The sequence below is a fragment of the Ictalurus furcatus genome, chromosome 8, assembly GCF_023375685.1.
Source record: "Ictalurus furcatus strain D&B chromosome 8, Billie_1.0, whole genome shotgun sequence".
NCBI classification, from domain to species: domain Eukaryota; kingdom Metazoa; phylum Chordata; class Actinopteri; order Siluriformes; family Ictaluridae; genus Ictalurus; species Ictalurus furcatus.
Genome location: NC_071262.1, coordinates 8,121,828 through 8,143,185, shown reverse-complemented (window position 1 = coordinate 8,143,185; position 21,358 = coordinate 8,121,828). Strand labels below are relative to the sequence as shown.

Here is a 21,358-nt window from a genome sequence, read left to right as displayed (position 1 = left end):
TCTGCACTGAAGCTATGGGGCTGGTGTAGCTGTGAATGTTTCACAAACTGGAGGCTGTGAGCTGGAGGCCACTTGTTAGCTCCATTAGTCCCATCTGCATCTCTGATTTAAAATACTAGTTTTTTCACCACGGTGCTGTATTCATTCTTTCTTCTGTGTTAGAGCTACTCAGAAATTAAGAAGGGGGACGGTTCTTTCTGATTCCAGGACAAAAATCTGGTTCCTTGCTTTCCTGTACACAAAGAATTAGACATTGTTTCATGTGTAATCATTGCAGTTTCCTCACTGAACACACTGAAGGAGAAATCGTAAGAGCAATCAGAAAACACTAAAATTACCATTAACATTCATACATTTAGGATTTATTGGTTCTATTAATGCAGAAATAGCTATAAAAACTAGAAAGAGAAACTATACCAATTTACTGAACAATTGTAGCGATGTAAACGTGTGTATTCATGCTAAATCCGTAACACATTAAGATTCATCTTACCCCTGCACAAAAAACAGAATGATCATCACCAGTAATGACACCACATCAGCAGTGATCCATATAATTCTGTACACATGAGGAGCCTGAGGAATTCACACACACACACACACACACACACACACACACAGAGAGAGAGAGAGAGAGAGAGAGAGAGAGAGTTAGAGAGAGAGAGAGAGAGAGAGAGAGAGAGAGAGAGAGACAACTTCTTGCATAACTTTTTGGACTGAACTACAACACTAATGAACACTAATTTGACATAAATTTGAAATGAGAACAGAATGTAGAACAGGCAAAGTGGAAATTACCAGATGCCAGTCAGGCTGAGACATGTCTTTGAGGAGGTGGCATGTGTTAGTGGTCACTGAGCTGGCCCCTGCGCACCACAGTAACGAGAAAAGCCAGCGCTCATTCACCACCCACAGGTTGACCGTCACATTATAGCTTCTGAAGTTACTGTACCATAAATAGGCAACAATATAAGCATATTTAATACACCTCTACACCAAAACTAAGTTTTATTTCCAATGATTAATTTTATACTTGGTGAAATATAACAATATGCACCAACTTCCTAATATTATCTAAACCACATATCTCTCATGGAATTTCCTCATGGTGTCGAACTACAGCCTTTCACCTACTATCATGTCTATGCTTGTCTCAAAGTGTGCGCAAACACCTTTAATACACACCTAATGTCTTCAGTACTTATTGCATTGTATTTCACATTAAGAAATCGCCCAGAGTCGTTCACCATTGAAGAGTTATTGCTGTAGACCTGGCGAAACCCTGGAGCCTGCTTCTTAACATCCTGTCTACACTTTGAAGGGAGCCACCATATCTGAAAGACATTACAGTCATAGGGTCAGACCTTCAACAAAAAGCAGCACAGCAGGATTTAAAAAAAAAAAAAGACCAATAAAAAAAAAAAGCTTGCACATAGCCACTTCACCTACATATTTTTACTTCATGGACAAATCTATAATATTTATTAATTTATTAAATTTATTATTTATTAATTAACATTAATTAGCTGATGTGCACAGTACCCAACACCCAATCATGTTACTGTCCTGTTGCCAGTTAACTTCCAGCCGTTTCTTTTTAGTAACATTTACTTTTCCAGCCTTTTGTTGCCCCCATCCCAACTATTTTGAGACGTGTTGCGGCCATCAAATTCAAAATACCTTATTTTTTACCTTAAAATGGTACATTTCCTCAGTTTAAACATTTGATATGTTCTATTGTGAATAGCATATGGCTTTATGTGATTTGCAAATCACTGCATTCTGTTTTTATTTACATTTTACACAGCGTCCCAACTTTTTTGGAATTCATTGTTCGAACTGGAATGGACTCAGTCAGAAGACCAGCTAGTTAAGAATGAATGTGATGCAGTTCTTCAATTCAGCTTACCAAATTTTGCGAGATGCCAGATTTCAGTATGGTCATAACTGTGCTATTGCAGTCATCATCTTTATTCTTGAAGTCAAAGATAAGAGAGATGTTGTAATCTTTTGCAATACCTAGGAGTTGTTCAAGGGATGGTACTCTCTGTTCACGAGCAAGAGCCTTGTCTTTCTCCGAAATGAAAGACACAGACCAAAAAGGGTTTGTCTGCATGAACAAAAGAACATTTTTTTTTATTATAAATAAATAATTAATTAAAATTCTCCCTCATGAATGTAAAGAATTTCCCATTTTAATTACCATGGAAAAATTCCCTATTTTACCTTGACAAACCATTCGCCTGCATTTAACGTCTGTAGCTCCTCCCATGTGAAGTCACTGCTCGTGTTGTACATTCGATTTGGAAACACGATATCCACATTAGTTGTCCTTGCCAGAAACTTACTACGATTGTCATGCATTAGAAAAGGAACCATGTCCTTGCTGAAGAGAGAGGAAGATTCACATTAGAAAGCAAAGCCAAGACAAACGGTAGAAATATGTCACTTGGATTTGATGTACCTGAGCTGCACATCCGTCTCAAAGGCTACCACACCACACTCCACACTATTATTGAATGACATGATGGTGTTCTCTGGAGCCAACTGAACACAGCACAGTAAAAAAAAAAACTATTCAAGGGGGATTTTACAAGATATACTGCACTTTAATTATCTTAATCCCTAAATGTATTAATCTCTAATCTTTATTGTCACTACATTTTATTCTATACCTACTACTAGAGCAACTGCTCCAAAGACCTTAAGGAGTCTACAAATCCATCTGATTTAAAGAACATTCCCACATTAGACAGCAAACTCATTAAAAAAATGACTTTGTTTTACCAGCTAACATTCTGGGAATGATGCCAAAGGTGAAATAACCACAAATGATTCACTCATTAATTTGCTCCAAACTGACGGTGGTTTCAAAAAAAGTTATCACACTAGAATAACTTGAAACATTACAGTAGAAAACTATTCCAAAACAGCCTGTCAGGTATAAGCAAGTGTAACATGATACAGTCTACTGTTATCTGTAGAAATAAATGCAACACCACATGTATAAATTTTCAGAAAAGCTGTGCTTACCACAGGTGCACCACGGTGGCCCACAAGACTGGGTTTTGGGGGAAGTGTGTCAGTAAGACATGGACTACGAATCAAGAGAGGACTGAGGAAAACCACGACCAAAATTGCCATGAATACCCCAATTATGAAGATCTTAGAAACTGTGCCAAAACAAAGACAGCCAATGTGCAGTGTTCAGTGCTTTTCTGAATAACTATTTATAATGAGAAGATGAAAAAGAAAATACTTGATGAAATTTCACTACGTATACATGCTATATGAGACAAGATACTGTCATGTACGCAATATAACGAAAATATATCACAATTCTTGAAGTTGTTTCTATGATACACAATACAGTGGTGCTTAAAATGTTTTTAATACATACACACACATACACACTAATATATATATATATATATTATATTATTTATTACACAGTGCCCTCCACTAATATTGACACCCTTGGTAAATATGAGCAAAGAAGACTGACTGCCTCTGCCAGGAACTTAAATTGGGCCGTGGTTGGATCTTTCAGCAGGACAGTGATCCATAACATACAGCAAAATCAACAGAAAAATCGTTTGCTGACCACAAAATCAAGGTCCTGCCATGGCCATCCCAGTCCCCTGACTTGAAACCAATAGAAAACCTGTGGGGTGAACTGAAGAGGAGATGTATTCTCCAACCTCATCAGGCATTATAGGAGAAAACTCAGAGCTGTTATCTTGGCAAAGGGAGGTAGCACAAAGTATTGACTAAAAGGGTGTCAATAATTGTTACACACCTATATTTAACAAAGATATTTATTTTAATAAACCTGTGTTTGGTTTGTGTCATGGAACACACAGTCACTTCACCTTCTACTGAGGACTAATCACGCACACCTGTTCCCAATCACACCACAATATAAAAAAGACTGCTCATTCACAATGTCTTTGTGAAGTATACACTCAGTTGCCTTTTGTCTCTGTTGTTACCAAGCCGTGATACTGTGTTTGTTTATATGGTTTCGACCTTGTTCACTTCACGACCATGTCTCTTTGCTTTTCCTAGTCTGGACTGTTTGCCTGATTGATTGACCCTGGCCTGTGACTCCATTACATAAATTGCAATTGTTTGATATCCAGGAGAGCAGAGTATATTTTGGTGAATTTTTTAAACATAAGATCAAAAGGGTAAACAATAAAGACAATTTTTCACAGCCTTCTTTGCTCATACTTACCAAGGGTTCCAATATTAATGGAGGGCACTGTATGTGGCATGATTCATTGGACTATTTAAGAAGTACTCACCAGTTCTCTGAGCTCTGTAGTAACTCTGGAACACAAGCCAGCTGATGATGGTCAAAGCCACAATAGCACCCAAATGCAGAAAAGGAGCTGTGGCCTGTACAATACAGCGACACAATACTAGAGATAGTAGTACAATAAAATGCTTCCATATACGTTACTGTGCAAAGGTTTTATGCACATTCAAGGAAATACTGTAAAGCATAGATGGCTTCAAAAAATAATGTTTCTACCTAAGAAAATACTATAAAAAGCAGTGAACAGCAACAAATTAAACAAAGTCCAAATTTGTTGGGACAACCCTGCCCTTAAAATCCATATTCTGAATTTAAATATTTCTTTAAAGCTGCTTTGGGACAATGTTCATTGTTAAAAGTGCTAAACTGACTTGAATTTGCATTTTTAAAATACATCAGTAGTCTCGGGTACAATTTGTGCGGTTTTGTAAAGAACGTAGCTGGTAAATTTTACTGAGCATCTTGGAGAATCTGCCTCTTTTCTTCTGGAGACTCTGACTGTTGCACTTCCTGCAGCATTTTTATTTTTAGCATGCAAAACCCAGCAGCCTCCATTATGTTTTTATCTGAAAAGTGGTCTGTTACACTATATGTTACTTTGTTTACTGGCCTACAAACATTTTTCTCCAACATTTAATTTTTTGTTGGAAAAATAATGTTTGTGCCCAAGACTGTATATGTACTGTATATGTATATACTCAGACTCATGTAATCATAAATAGTTTAGAATTTATTTCCATTCTGCACCTGCAGTGATAAGTAGATACTGGACCATTCTTCTGTCCATCTGAAGCTCATTCCACCTACGCCAAGTCCGACCATAACCAGACCCACAAACAACAAAACCTACACAATAAGAAGGAAAAAAACAATCAGTCTATCCGATTAGCCTTTTACTGAGATATTACTGCTAAGAAATTTCTCCTCATCACTCTAGAGTCTCTAGCGTCTAAAATAGATCTTCCAGTTTACATTTAGTGCACTACGAAATCACGGTAAAAGGTCATGAATTACAACATCTAATTGTTTCAAACATTATACTTTAATATATGCTTAAATACTATTTGAGAGATATCTGTACCTTATGCAGCCAGTGTAACGCCAAAGGTTCTTTTATGGAAATATGGACTAATGAAAGCACCTGAAACAAGCAAGATATTTTATTACAACAAATAACTAAATAGAGGTACTTACAAAAATATAATTACTATGAATCTATTTTCCATTCTCACCAGGAGCAGAAGACAGTAAGTAGCCAATACTGCAGACAGGATTATAACAATCATGTACCAGTTCACCCAAACTCTGAGGGAAGTAAAGGCCTCCCTGTTAAAGTGACAAGTCATGAATAAATATTTAGCTACCCACCACACTGAGTAACCACAATATTTAACGAAGATATGATTTGTAATAAAGAAAGAAATAAAAAAAAATACAATAATTTTAACAATAGATTTACATTTTAATTTTGCATTATTTAAATATGACATTTGTATGAGCTACTTAATGTGGAGAGGGAGAGAGAGAGAGAGAGAGAGAGAGAGAGAGAGAGAGAGAGTGTCCGTGCATGAGTGAGTGTGTTTTCACCTGTTGACATCATCGTGGTCATTATAAGCAACAAAACAGATATACATCCAGCCCAGGGTCAGAATGGACACCAGAGAGAGAAAGCTGAACCAGCAGTATACACACTAAAGAAGGATGAGAGAGAACAAGCATGGTACAAGTTTCTACACGCTTCCAACTTACAGTCATTCCAATTTACTTTTACCTGTAATCTTCATACCGGCCAAACAGGTAAACTCTATTACTCACACAAACGAGAACATCAATCTTTCATTTTAATGTTTGTTTCTGCCCGTTCACATGAATTGCTACAATCGTATGGATCAGTGAAAAAAATGCAAATATTAAAGTCTTGTCTTTCGCAATCTTACTGTGTTCAGGTTACATGGATCATAAATAAACTGTACTTAAAGCGTACTTTCAATGAACCATCACCCTTCTGAGTAGTTAAGTAGTCAAAGACTTAAACACAATTAAGAAATGTCCCTGTTGGAAAAGCTTTTAAACCCCAAATGAAAAAGATGAGAGAATTTTCTTGATGCACAAAAAACCCCTCTGCTAAACCTCTATTTAAATGTGGCATTCAAATAAACTCTCATCTTTATTGTGTAGATATTTAAAGTGAGGCTGGATGCCCCGTTTGAGGCTCCTGGAACCATGCCCTCGTTTCCTCATGTTGAGTTTCGCTCGATCATGAATGATGGATTGATGAGACACAACATGCAGGATGTGATAAACTAATTGCAGCTCTTAACAGCTTTTAACCAAAGCAGGCCACTGCACACAAGGTTTTAGAAACTCCTGAATATATTCCTAATTAGTCATCTTGATTATATATATATATATATATATATATATATATATATATATATATATATATATATATATATATATATATATATATATATATATATAAATGCCCCCCTGCACCAGTAATCAGGCTTCCAATTAACACACTTTTCATCAGGACTAAATCTTCTGTCCAAGAGCACTACACTGAGTTAAAAGGAAAACACAGTTACATTGTAAGTGCTCATTAAGGAAGTATTCAATGATATTTCAAAATGAATACATTAGACAAAATGATCATGGCTCACTTTTGTTTTACTGTCTTGTGAACGCTTCCAAGAGCAACTGTAAATCCCTCTGAGGCAGGTTCTGAAGATGCTGTCTCTTGAGCGCATTGCGTTTTCTTCACAAATTCACACACAGAATGAAAGATAAATAAGAGCTCCTTCGTTATATTGCAGCGGAGTTTCTATGTGTGTAGGAATCCGTTAAATGACTCACATCTCAGACCTGCATGGAGAAAAGACAATATATGGAAGAAGTAGTACACTGGAACACACCTCCTAACTCATTAGTGGTTACTGAACCTGCATGGAGGGTGTTTTTTCAGTTACGACATTTATGGGTAAATGAAACAATGAATAAATATAGCAAGTGATCAACAGTAGAATAGACACACAGCAGGCATTTTAAATAGATATATTATGGACAAATAACATACAAATTTAAAAAATACCCAATACTACTAATGGAAAGAGTCAGGGAAAGAGTCAAATATCTACAATGGTGCAAGTAACAAAGTTATATGTTTTAAGAGAAGTTTGCATGCCATTAATTCCATATTCAGATAAGGATATGTTCACGTGTCATCCTGTGTAGCTACTGAGTTTATAGTATATGGTTTACATCACTGGTGAGTATTTCACATGGCCAGAAAACAGCCAGGAAAATCTGGAGTCTGGAACATACACACAGCATACCAACAATGATGGCCAAGTTTTATTTAGATACGATAAACATAAAACAATTATATGGCTGCCTAGTCCATAATTTAAGGAAATACTTTTAACTAAATACACATGGCCTTCTCAAACCATGGCAGAGTAATTTACTTGTCACAGTGGTATTTTCTCCATTATCTGTATTATCTCCATTAGCTTTTCCCATGCACCGAAACAATATACTGTCAAAATATGCTTTTTCATGAGCTTCTCCTCTCACCTCACAACGGATGATCAGATTGACAAGATAAAGAGAGGTCAGTTTTTAAAATAAATAAATAAACTCAATAAAGCATAGTAAGTAGGACAAGTTCTGAGAAGGAAAAAAAACAGATCCGTTTTAGAAAACTAAAAAGCAAGAAATCTGGCCTGACTGGAGAGAAAGTGGATACAAAGAGCTTAGCATTAATGCAATTAAAATGAATGTGTTTACTTAACATGTATCTGTGTTTTTCTACATGCCTCTGGTTGATATATGAGCAGTAAAATAAAACCACACACCTGCAATCTAAGACAGCTTAGATCATATGACCAGACATGTTCCACCCAAGGGTGTGATTTATTGGCAAGATTGTATACTGTGATAAAAAATCATTCATTCGATTAAGGTGATTAAAATAAACAATATGGCATTATTCTAGTCTTGAGATTATGCTATCCTGGTGCAGATTTTGCCATCACAGAAAATATGACCAGTTATGACATGTTGAAATATGTTACATGAGTTTTAAAACATGGAATGCATACCTCAGGTGAAAAATCAGAGAAAACAGAATTTCAACATTGTTTTCATAAACCATGGTTAGTAATGCGTTCTTTCAGCTTCTGTGCTTCTGTGCAAACTCTTGCATTCAGCTTTATACAAAATATGGGCACTGAGTGCAAAAGTGTCTGAATTTAACTCCACAACAGTGGTACAAATGTAGACCATTTAAAAGCATCATGATTTTTTTTTAATGGTCCTTCACAAAGGAATGTAAATTCTACAGCAACCATGACTGGTTTCAGACAAAGATCTATATGCTCAAACAATGGACTATGTTCCATAAAATCATCAAGCATAACGGTAAGTGATATCTGGTTCAGCAAGATAAAATTTGCTTACAAAGGTCCAGATAACGAACATGATGGTATGGTGATAACATTTGTGATTAGTTAACTGCTATAAATAGGACACACCAAAACACATCAAAAAGTACCCATGGTTTGTTTCGCACTGGCACTTCACATTACCACTTCTGACTAGTGCCACAGACTATGACTATGCCTAGATATCTTTTTTGAACAAATGCATTGTTTTCTGTCAACTTTAAACATTCTATTTTGTTTGCTGACATTTTTTTTTTAACAAGCCATGTCTTACCTTTCCTGATGAGCTAAAGAATCATCTACAGTTAGTTTTTTTCCACACATTTATCAGTTCTGCTACTGTATATTTAAGTGCTTGGTTTGATCCGCTGAAACACTTTGCTGCATCTGCATCCAGTCTGCCAGTTGACAACCCCTGAACATGGTTGCCCAAACCTGCTCCCCATTTCCTTCCTAATTTGGTCTTGGCCAATTCCCATCCACCCCTACCCTCCCCTATAACAGAACAGATACTAAGGAAGCCAGCCAACTTTTTGAACTACTGCTCATGCTATGTCACAGTGCAGTGAACGCACTCAGAGGAAAGCCGTATCTGCACACACATGAACTCACAGATGCCCACAGTGGGCTAATGTTGGATGCCATCCCTCCAACCCAGAGAGTACAGGTAATTTTGCTCTTGTGGCTCCCGGCAACAGATGGGTGTGGCATTTTTCGGATTCATACTTGTGATCTCTCGACCATAAGGGAAATGCTTTTCTGCTCCATCTTTCAGGGTAAATTTGTTAACTTTTTTTTAACAAACCATGTCACTACTTCACTAATTAGACCACAAAGGGTTAATTAAATAATGAAAAAACTATGAATACCTATGAAAATGCTTCCCTTTGTTTATGAGCTCCCATCAGGTAAATAATTACCCACAGCTATTATGTCATGCATTGATCAATACAGCTATTGTTCATGTGCTTGGTTTAATCTACTAAAATACTTTTGCTGGATCCACAGTCTGCTATCTGAGCCCATTATGTCTTTCCTGGACCAGAGTCTATTTTTATGGACAGTTTAGTACAAAGACAGAACAATATTGACCATGCAAGGCATGTACAATTGTCCACACACTGTAGGTGTTGTATAATAATTGCACAATCAGAATTCATGCTTTTCCTGCTTGAGGAGTTTAGTCATGCAGGCTGTGCAATGTTTTCAGTGAAAAGTAGTTTACCATGAACTCACGGCATTATTCTCGTCACAGCGGTTAATTCTATGCGATAAACCTGCAACCATGATACTCTCTCTTCTGAATCTAGAATCAATCCTGGGTGCAGACCAATCATATAAAACACAGCAAGTCTATATTTCTCCACTATCCACTAGTTCACTCAAGTATTGAAAGTTATTAAAATCATTCACTTGTTAATAGAAAATAACTCTGGGTTCAGTCCCATCCCACATCACCAAATTCAGAAACCACAAAAGGTTCTTTACTGACAGACCAAAAATCCAAGGAAACAATATACTGTTGATACAGCAGTATAGTGCAGTTTTAGCACTTGATGTAACATTTACTCATATTACTTATTTTACCTCGATCATATTTCTGACACTTAAAATCATCTTCTGCAATGTGATGACCAGACATGTTCACAAGTCCCCGAGGTCCAAGTCATGTCTCAAGTCTTTGTTCTGTTTTTTTAGCAGTAGTTCTTTCAGCTAGTTTCAGTATTTCTTTTCAGCTAGTTTCAGCTGACCCATGTCACACCCCTCTTCATCTGCCTCCACTGGCTTCCTGTAGCCGCCTGCATCAAATTCAAGGCCTTGATGCCCACCTACAAGACCTTGTCTGGAACGGCACCCTTCTACCTCAACTCTCTCCTGAAGGCCTACGTTCCCTCTCACAATCGGCGATCGATTAGCGACCGACATTTAGTAGTTCCCACTCAGCGTGGCGCAAGGTCCCTTTCCAGAACCTTCACGCTAACTGTTCCTCAGTGGTGGAATGAACTTCCAATCTCAATGTGGTCCACAGAATCTCTCACCATCTTCAAAAAACAGGTAAAGACCCACCTCAATTAATGGATCTTCTATGGTAGCACTACTTGTATTGTTCTCTGCTTGATATATCGCTTTGCTTGTAGTTTTCTCATTTGTAAGTCGCTTTGGATAAAAGCGTCTGCTAAGTGAATAAATGTAAATGTAATGTAAATGTAGTTATTGTAATTAACGGTGTATGAGACTAAATCAATTTTGAAATATTAAAACTGATTACATCTACAGAATGTCTTGTTCATTTATTCAAAATTGTCTAATAAAAGCACACAAGGTTTTACTTAAATCGTTAATTTAATGTTTATACACAATCAAAAAAAAAAAAACTATTACATTTGATCCAAAAGTTCTCCTTATAATTACAAGAAAACAGAACATCCATAGCAAATTCAGGAAAGATATGACTTTTTTTTGTCATTTAGTGCATAGACATAAATACGAAATGAATCAATTTAAACTAAAATTTAGAGCTGAAATGATCATCCCTAATCCTTTCAGAGACTTTACCATCCACTGTGAGAGCTTTGGAGGGCTAAAAGTTGTGGTGCTAAAAATAATGGTTACATGGAACTCAATTTTTAAGTCATTTTTATTGGAAATTCAGTTTGAAGCAATCTTACAGCAGGACTAGCTTGATTACTCTCCCTTCAAAATGCCCTTCAGAGGGTGGTTTATACCATTGGGAATGCAGAGACTGTCACCACGAGAAAAAAACATGCTGTGTATTTTGAGCTATTGCTTGCACCACAAGGTTCCGTTTTAGGCCCACTGCTTTTTACTTCATACCCCTGGGTCAAATTATTCGTAAAAATGGTATCAGCTTCCACTGTTATGCTGATGATACATAGCTGTATGATTCAGCAAAGCCAGACAACACACAGCAGCTTAATAAAGTTGAGGAATGTGTAAAGGACATTAGATTTTGGATGCTTATTACCTTCCACTTACTTAATTCTGATAAAACAGAAGTACTTCTACTAGGAAGACTTGTAGCTAGAAGTAAGCTTTCTGATTACATAGTAACTCTAGGTGTCCTTTCTGTTTCATCATGTGCAGCAGTAAAAGACCTTGGAGTGATTATTGGCTCCAGTCTTTCATTTGAAGCTCATGTAGATAATATTACTAGGATAGCCTTCTTTCATCTCAGAAATATTTCTAAGATAAGACATATAATGTCACTATATGATGCAGAAATATTAGTTCATGTTTTCATCACCTCGAGGCTAGATTACTGTAACGCCTTACTGTCTGGTCGTTCCAGTAGGAGCATAAACAAGCTCCAGTTAGTCCAGAATGCAGCTGCAAGAGTCCTAACTAGAACCAGAAGATATGAACACATCACCCCGATCTTATCCACACTGCATTGGCTCCCAGTGAAATTTCGCATTGATTATAAAATACTACTATTGACCTATAAAGCACTGAATTGTCTTGCGACACAGTACCTAAGCGAACTTTTGGTCTTCTATGATCCAGAATGCCTACTTAGATCAACGCTTTTCGGTACCTCGAATAGCGAAGGCTACAGCAGGGGGAAGAGCTTTCTCTTACAAAGCCCCACAGTTATAGAACAGCCTTCCAATTAGTGTTCAGGACTCAGACACAGTTTCAGTGTTTAAGTCTAGGCTGAAAATGTATTTGTTTACTCAAGCTTACCATGTTGACTTTCTTTTACGCAAAGTACACAGTCTTACCTAACAATCTCTCCCTCTCTTTACCTCCCTCTCCCTCTCTCCTTCTGTCAAGCCACACATGATTTTATGGAGATGCCAGTGATCCTGATCCTTTCTGCACTCCGGACCTGCCTGAACCGTTTGGATACCCTACCTCCTCATGGAGCTCTGATCAACTGAAGGCTACAGCCTGGAGATTGCTTAGGATGGTACCGCTTGAAGTACCATGAAACAGATTTGGACCTCAATTCCACATGGACATTCTCACTGTGGTTGCTGGGACTACGGTTGCTGCTATGGCCTTGGCACTGCAATTACCACATGCAGTTTTGCACTCAGGTCTCCTTTGGTGAACAGTGGTCTAGTTCAACAAACAGACTTCATGTAAAAACCATAATGAACTTTCTTTTACTTTCACACTATCTGTTGTTACCCAGATGAGGATGGGTTCCCTTCTGAGTCTGGTTCCTCTCAAGGTTTCTTCCTCATATCATCTTAGGGAGTTTTTCCTTGCCACCGTCGCCACCGGCTCTCTCAATAGGGATTAATCCACACATTTAAAATCTGTATCCTGTGTTTATATATTTCTGTATAGCTGCTTTGAGACAATGTCCACTGTAAAAAGCACTATACAAATTTAATTTAATTGAATTTGAGATGCTGTAGTTCTCAAGCAATGATGGGTAAGATAGTCTTCTAGTAAGAAAACCCCCATGTATAAATGCAATTTAACTTGATAAACTTGGATTATAGTACATACTGCATTGCTGTTGAAACAGTACGTGCTAATGAGTATGTGTGTGTATTATGACTACAATCCCGGACATACTACATCCGCCATGTTAGCAATTTCATGTGACCTTTGATGTCATCATAAACACAAAAATCTTAAACAAGTTAACAATTTATTCAAGTATTGTTAAACAAGTCCTGTTTAACCAACGTTTAATACTTAAAAAGAACCGACGCTGTCTTCCACGTTTTTTTCTGAGTTCGTCTGCACCAGTCCTGTTGCATAATGGGATTGTTTGACTCGCGTAGTGTCCATCATTTGCATACTGCAAAATCTCGCCGGAAGCAGTAGGCCATCCGGGTATTTCTTGCCTACTGTTTCTCGCATACTTAGAATTCGGACATATTGCCCCTCTGGTATACTGCTTACACTATATAGTAGATAAGTATGTGGTTTCGGACACAACCAGTGTCATACACAAGCGGTGTGTACTTTTGGAACTCTCTGCTCCTCCTATCTTCTCAGCATCTGCGCCACGAGGGGGCCTGCAGGGGGCCCGGCCCGGCCACCTAGGTCACTGTGGCCCCTCTGGTAAGCACTCCTGAACGCATTTTCAGCTGCTGGGACTCAGCACCATGCCTCTGTGCCCTCTTACTTCTTGAAATACTAATAATTAACAAAAAATTATTTTAACAATTTTGTAAATTAATTTAGTTTTACCATGAATACTGATTATGAATGAAGAGTAGAAGTTGACTAAAAAATATACTTAAAGTCATGACGTACTGTCATAATCAGCCAATACACCTACACGCTGCTGTTATGTGCGGTCATGAAAACTTTTGTCTAAAACATTCAATGTTTAGCTTCATAATTCAACAGTAATGGAAATTTCGCACCGAATGGAAAGACCTCATTCTGAGAAAGTTTAATACTTCCACTCGTCACCTGCAGCTTTTCTAAAGGTAATATGGTTGGTGTTTTTTTACTAGTGCTTTGTCACTACTATGTGATTATGTGACCAGTGCTGGTCGTTATTATTATTATTATTATTATTATTATTAACGCAGAGTGCTTTATGCACAGCCTTGCTCTTTATCATCATCGGATGATGACATGAAATTTTTAATAGTGTGCCACACTTAATCTTTGCTTAAAAGTAGGTTTAGTAAAGTGGTGGTATCCATCCATCTTCTATACCGCTTACTCCTTTTCAGGGTCACGGGGAAACCTGGAGCCTATCCCAGGGAGCATCGGGCACAAGGTGGGGTACACCCTGGACAGGGTGCCAATCCATCGCAGGGCACAATCACATACACATTCACACACTACGGACACTTTAGACAAACCAATCAGACTACCATGCATGTCTTTGGACTGGGGGAGGAAACCCCTGCAGCATGGGGAGAACATGCAAACTCCGCACACACAGGGATACAATGGGAATCAAACCCCCGACCCTGGAGGTGTGAGGCGAACGTGCTTAGCTAACCACTAAGCCAAAGTGGTGGTGATATTATTATTATTATCTGAGGTAATTATGAAATGTGAGCCTCTCTTTACACTACTTACAACCCAAAATTATCCAGCTGTCACCACCTTTAATTACCCAGGGAGATCTGGGAAAGGAGTCTGACAGAACACAAATGTATCCACAATCATAAGGAAAATATATGGTACTTTATTAACACTTAATCTTTACTATTACTTTAGTGAAGTGGGTGAAGTGGGAGAAGTGGGTGAAGTGGGAGAAGTGGGTGAAGTGGTAGCCCCTCCCTCCCCCTGTGTCTTCCACTTGTTTCTGATCGACTCGTTGAGCTAGTCTAGGTAATAGTATCACTGTCGGTAAAAAGTCTGTGCTCCTGTTCTACTTCTTCCTGGAAGTGGTTTACATTAAAAGCGACTGACAAAACAATGTGGCCAGATCTGGTAAGATGGTAAAAGACAACGGCATAACTCCAATCACTTCACTTTTAAATTGTGCAGCCTCAAAGATGCTTTTTTTTTCAGACCCGGTTTAACAAAAAAAGAGAGAGAGATAACACTGCAAAACTACAGATAATACAGTCTAGAGTGAATGCAATCCGTTAACTAGTTAACTGTGAAAACAAACCAGAATCCCTTACCTTAGCATTGCATTTAGAAGGAGCTTAACTTCGACGAGATTCACTTCAGCACACTGAAGTGCCTTCACTTGGGGCTCTTTACACACACACACACACACGCACGCACGCACACAGACCCAGACCGACCACACACACACACACACACACACACACTTTTTTTCTTTCTTTCTTTTAAACTTTGTGTGTGTTTCTCGCTGCTGCAGCATGTCGAGAGTTGAATGCTAATGATAAGTGATTAAAATTCCTCTGGAGGAAGGCTGGTGGCAACTTGAAGAAGCCCAATTGTCAACGGAAAACTTGAAAATGAATCTTTAAACCTCATGAATTCGATTGTGACTTAAAAACAAATAACGAACTATAAATATTTTCTGTTCTTCTTGGGCAAGCATGGAAACGTACAGCATTTAAAAGCTTACAAAGTGACTGGCATAAAGTTGGCGTAGGATATTCGCAAATTTAGGGACCGTCTCTAAAGTTTCATGAGACATTGGTATACACGTTTCTAACTTCAATAGCATTTGAAGAGAATGACTTACAGTTACAAAACCAACCGAAAAGTGTTCATGTAGGTGTCGGGTATAACGCACACCTTTTAGATTTTTGATATTTATTAAACCTCATGTTCTGTTGAGATTTACTTCACTTCCTCGTTGTTTGGGGGTCACTGTTACCCCAATGATTAAAGTGTGAAAATTATCATTATAATTATGAAATAAACCTTTTTTTCCTGCTTAAATGTTCCTTTCTATTTATCCTGAGCTTATTGAACTGATAAAATAATAGAAAGAAGTGTATCATAAACGCTTATATTTACTGAAGCAGGAATGTGTGTTTCAGAAAAGAAACTAAATAGAGAAATAGCCATATCATTTCTTAATTTACACAAAATAGTGAAAAAAAATATAGCCGTATATGTTCTACATATGCTATTAAACAAATATAAATATCCCCATTGTTTGAATAAAAAAATCACAGAAATAAAATCAGTTTTCCACAATAGTAATATTAGTTATATTTGGGGTCAATCTGACCCGGTCAGATATCATTGTTGTTTTGTTTTTGTTTTTAACTAAAAAAAAGAGAAAAATTAAGTAAATGCAAAAGTGCTTTTTGTTACTACACACTCACTAACCACAGAAACTATCTATGTGCAAATTTAAGCATACACATCATCTGGGCAACAGGACAGCCAAATGTAAACTCCACCCCTATGCCAGACAAGGTAGAAAGTATAAAAGTTTCCCCGTGATTTACAGGTGTATACCACACAGATTCTCGCAGACACACCCATCCCCCCTCCATGAGAACATTGCAAAATGTAATTTTGTGTGTGTATGATAGAGAGTGTGTGTTTTGCACCTTAGGAACCAAACAAATTCAAAGCATATGAAAATCCTTTGCTCTCAATAACATTTATTATTGGGGTAATATGACCCCAAACATCACGTGTGTAGTCATGTCATAGCAGACATCAGAAACATTATCAGAAAGTAAAAAACACATGTAATGGTATTTTTTTTTTCCTATTTGAAGAGGGTCTGGGGTCATATAGACCCCAAACAGAACATAAGGGTTAAAATAAATGGTATAAATAACATTGTGATGTTTTTATACTGTATGGACTCATACACAAAATATACCATAATTTAAAGCTCAATAGCATTCGAAGAGAATGACTTACAGTCACGAAACCAACTGTAAAGTGTTCATGTAGGTGTCTGCTACTATGCACACCTTTTTAGATTTTTGATATTTATTCAAATAAACTGGCAAATCATATCTAAACATTGTGATGTTTTTATACTGTATGGACTCAAACACAAACTATACAATAATTTAAAGTTCAATAACATTTGAAGAGAATGACTTACAGTCACAAAACCAACTGTAAAGTGTTCATTATGTCCATCCACAGCTTACTCTTTGTTGTAGCAGACCTTTTGCCCTTGAGATTTGTACATATCAGAATCTCTTCAACAATGTTATTTGTGACAAACATCTCCCAGGTATCTTTAGTGGACATGGTGATGGGCCCTGTAGCTGGTCCAGGACACTCCATCAAGATGTTGTGACTTTGAGCTTTGCTTTGATTAGGCGGTTCATGACTCCAATGAGCCATTACGGCTCACTCATGTACACAGGACTTGGGTCTCTCTTTCATCCTCTGAGGACTCATCAGTGGCTCCATCATCTGTCATTACAGCCTGATGTTCCTGATCTCCCACATAAACTGGGAGCATTATTTGATAGGGGATATTGGTTTATCTAAACATGCTGTTCCTGAAATCTTAAAGATGTTATTACAGAATACGCTCCTGAGATAATTGCTGGTTCATTTAAAATATCAAAATATGCTCCCCATACTTTTGTTTCAGATTTTTTTTTTCAGGTTGGATGTCACCGCTTCAAGAGGTGGTTCCATGTGGCATGCCTTTCTATGTCAGACAAGCAGTTCAACAGGGCAAAAAATGTTGACTAGAAGTGCTGCCTGCGTAAATAACTTTGAATTCCTTTGGCTCCCATCCACTATCGGTCTACACATAAATAAATTAAACTGTACACAGTTCCCTATACAGTTTTCAAAAAATTTGGCTCAATTACCAAAAATGTCGGTTGAGTCAACAAGGCAGTTATCTGGTGGCCAGCTGACAGACATAAAATGCAGAAAACAAATAAACATGTGTGAAATATTAAAACACTTGCGTATCATCAGTTCTTTCAAAGCCGGATTCACACTGTAGGTTTTTGGCCATGATTTGGTCGTCTGAGACAAATTTAGAGAATCCTAAAATGTTTCAAATGTTTCCCCAGATTCAATTCTGGAATTCTGGTAGTGTCGGAAGATTTGAGGCATAGTCCTGTAGTGTGGCTGCTTCTCCTACTGCATACGAGTCTTCTTGCACGTGTCTGTTTTTCGTGTCTTGACTGTTGTACAGTCAGACATTAACGACGCCTGAGATCCTACAATGTGATGTGGCTTAAAGCAGGGATCATGTTCGTACAGTCTGACAAGCAACAGTCGCAAAAGACGATTAAAAATCGCACAGTGTGCAGCCAGCTTAAGTTAATAGGACATCTATTTTTTAAGAAAACTATTAATTCCAGTACGGGTCATTTTGACCCCCTTTATGTATCCGTGTAGGTTTTTTGGTTCATGCATTGTAGGGTTAAATATCAAAAATCTAAAATGTGTGCATTAAAGCTGACCCCTAGATGAACACTTTCCAGTTGGTTTTGTGACTGTAAGTTATTCTCTTCAAATGCTATTGGACTTTAAATTATGGTATGTTTTGTGTATGAACCCATTCAGTAGTGAAATACATGGCAATATTTACATATGATTTGACAGTTCATTTTATTAAATTAAAAAAAAGTCTTTGGGCAAAAAGTCCAAAGAAAATACAAGAGTCATGTGATTTAAATTTAAAGTGGTAGAACTGCATTCAACACCTACATTTACATTTACATTTACATTTATTCACTTAACAGACGCTTTTATCCAAAGCGACTTACAAATGAGAAAGATGCAAGCAAAGCGATATCAAGCAGAGAACAATACAAGAAGTGCTACCATACGAGATCTATTAATTGAATTCCAGAAGAAGCAAAGTGCAGAGTAGAGGTGTAAGTGCATTTTTTTTTTTTATTATGAGTTTGTTAGGTGTTCATAGAAGAGGTGGGTCTTTAGTTGTTTTTTGAAGATGGTGAGAGATTCTGCGGACCTACATCTCTCTCTCTTTCTCGCTTTATAAACTGATTAATAATATGGAGTGTTTTTCAGAAATTTGGGGTATCAATGAGGTTATGTGCACACACACACACACACACACACACACACACACACTCTCACTCTCACACACACACACACACACACACACACACACACACACACATTCTCTCTCACAGATTCAGATTCAAGTAGCTTTATTGGCATGGTAAAAGGCTTTACATTGCCAAAGCATTGGTAACATTAAATTACAGATATACATATTCACACGCAATAAAAAAAAAAGGTCGATACAACCCTAATTCTGAAAAAGTTGGGACAGTATGGAAAATGCTAATAAAAACAGGAGTGATTTGTAAATGTACTTTGACAAAAAAACATATAAAGACATTTGATGTTTTACCTAATCACCTGCATAGTTTTTTGAAGATAAATGTTTATTTTGAAATTGATGCATGCAACGTGATCCAAAAAAGTTGGGACAGGGGAAATTTAGGACTAATAGCGATGTGATGACTTGAAATAAGAAGGTGATGTGAAACAGGTGAGGCAATCGTCTAATGATAGTATATAAGGAGCCTCCAAAAAAGGCCTAGTCCTTCAAGAGCAAGGATGGGGCGAGGCTTGGCAATCTACCTTCAGATTAGTCAACATATAATCCAACACTTTGAGAACAACATTCCTCATAGACAAAGTGGTAGGATTTTTGCATTTCACCTTCTACAGTGCACAGTATAATTTAAAGATTCAAGGAATTCGGTCAAATCTCGGTACATAAAGGGCACCGTTGAAAACTACTTCTGAAAATGTGTGATCTCCGATCCCTCAGACGTCAATGTCTTAAAAACTGTCATGAGTCTGTAATTGATATCCTGACATGGGCTAAGGAATACTTTGGTAAACCTTTGTCAGTCAACACTGTTTGCCGCTGCATCTACAGACGCAAGTTAAGGCTTTACTATGCAAAGCAGAAGCCATACATCAACATTCTCCAGAAGCGTCGCCAACTTCTCTGGACTCAGTCTCATCTGAGATGGACAATAGCACAGTGAAATCATGTTTTGTGGTCCAACGAGTCAACATTTCAAATAGCACATTCAAATACCACATTCTGCCTGAGTTACAAGTGCATAGTTGCGTAAACAGAGAGTGCGGGTGCTAGCATAGCCTTCCTGCAGTCCTGTTCTGTCTCTGATTGAGAATGTGTGGTGCATTATGAAGTGCAAAATAAGGCAATGAAGGCCCTGTAGAGTTGCGCAGCTGAAGAAATGCATATTGGATGAATGGGGGAATATTCTGCTCGCTAAACTTAACCAATTGGTGTCTTTGGATTTGAAATGAGTGTATATTTTCAAAAAATAAATTAAATACACAAAGTAAAACATCAAATAATGTGTTAATAATGTACTTTCAATATAGTACAGTGTGAATTGAATCTTCAAATGACTCTTTGTTTGTTGTTTTGCATTTTCTATACTGTACCAACTTTTTTGGAATTGGGGTTGTAATTTGAAATTATGATGTTGGTCTTGGCAACTGTGTCTTTTGAGAATATCATTATTTTAGTCTTTTTGGGTTAACTGACAGAGCCCATGTCTGACAGAAGGTGTGCAGGAGGTCTGCAGCTTCTTTTGTGGGTGACAGCAGCATTTGACTTCATTGTCTAATAGAGTAAGACCGGGTTCTGCAGACTGTTCCAGAGCCCTTGCTAGTTCATTGATGTATACACTGATAAGTGTGGGACTCAAGCTACAGCCTTGCCTCACTCCACGACTCTGAGGGAGGAAATATGTGTGTTTGTCATCAGTTGTAACTGCAAATTTGTTGTTTGTGTACACTGATTTGATGATGTTGTGTGTTTTTCCTCTGATGACACACTGAATCAACTACAGTAAAAGTCCCTAATGCCAAATTGAGTCAAAAGCTTTTTTGAAGTCAACAAATCATGAGAAGATTCTAGTTTTGTTTTGGTTGATTTGCTTGTGAATTAGAGTTTCAGTTAGAGATGCAAAGTATTCTGTCATGTCACAGAACGTAATGGAGGGTTAGGACAGATGCAAATGCAGATAAGAGGTTTATTAAAGAGAGGCAGGCAGACAAATTCAAATCATGAGACAATCGCGTGGTCAAAAACAGGCAATAGGTCAGGCGATTGGCAAACAGGCACAAACAAGTCTAAACAGGAATTGAGAACATATTGTGTTAAATTATCCAATAAATGTGTTAAAAAAAAATTCCCACGAGTGACCAACACAACATGTGTTGAATTATTGTTCAATTCCAT

At 37.5% G+C, this 21,358-nt stretch overlaps 1 protein-coding gene across 2 annotated transcripts; it reads right to left on the bottom strand.

Moving 5' to 3' along the window:
• gdpd2 (glycerophosphodiester phosphodiesterase domain containing 2) lies at positions 1-15,453 on the bottom strand. 2 transcript variants are annotated; one of them, XM_053630999.1, is made up of 15 exons: positions 15,348-15,453; positions 6,985-7,186; positions 5,909-6,012; positions 5,554-5,647; positions 5,403-5,462; positions 5,069-5,167; positions 4,308-4,401; positions 3,034-3,173; positions 2,465-2,547; positions 2,227-2,386; positions 1,910-2,110; positions 1,186-1,334; positions 799-946; positions 494-576; positions 1-232 (listed from the first exon to the last, which is right to left on the bottom strand). In XM_053630999.1, exons 2-15 carry the CDS (start codon positions 7,069-7,071, stop codon positions 169-171), a joined length of 1,566 nt encoding a protein of 521 aa, XP_053486974.1. In that variant the 5' UTR covers positions 7,072-7,186; positions 15,348-15,453; the 3' UTR covers positions 1-168. The 2 variants fall into 2 exon arrangements, with proteins under 2 accessions (XP_053486974.1, XP_053486975.1); XM_053631000.1 differs by lacking the exon at positions 15,348-15,453 and adding an exon at positions 9,041-9,360.
• Positions 15,454-21,358: the final 5,905 nt, after the last annotated feature.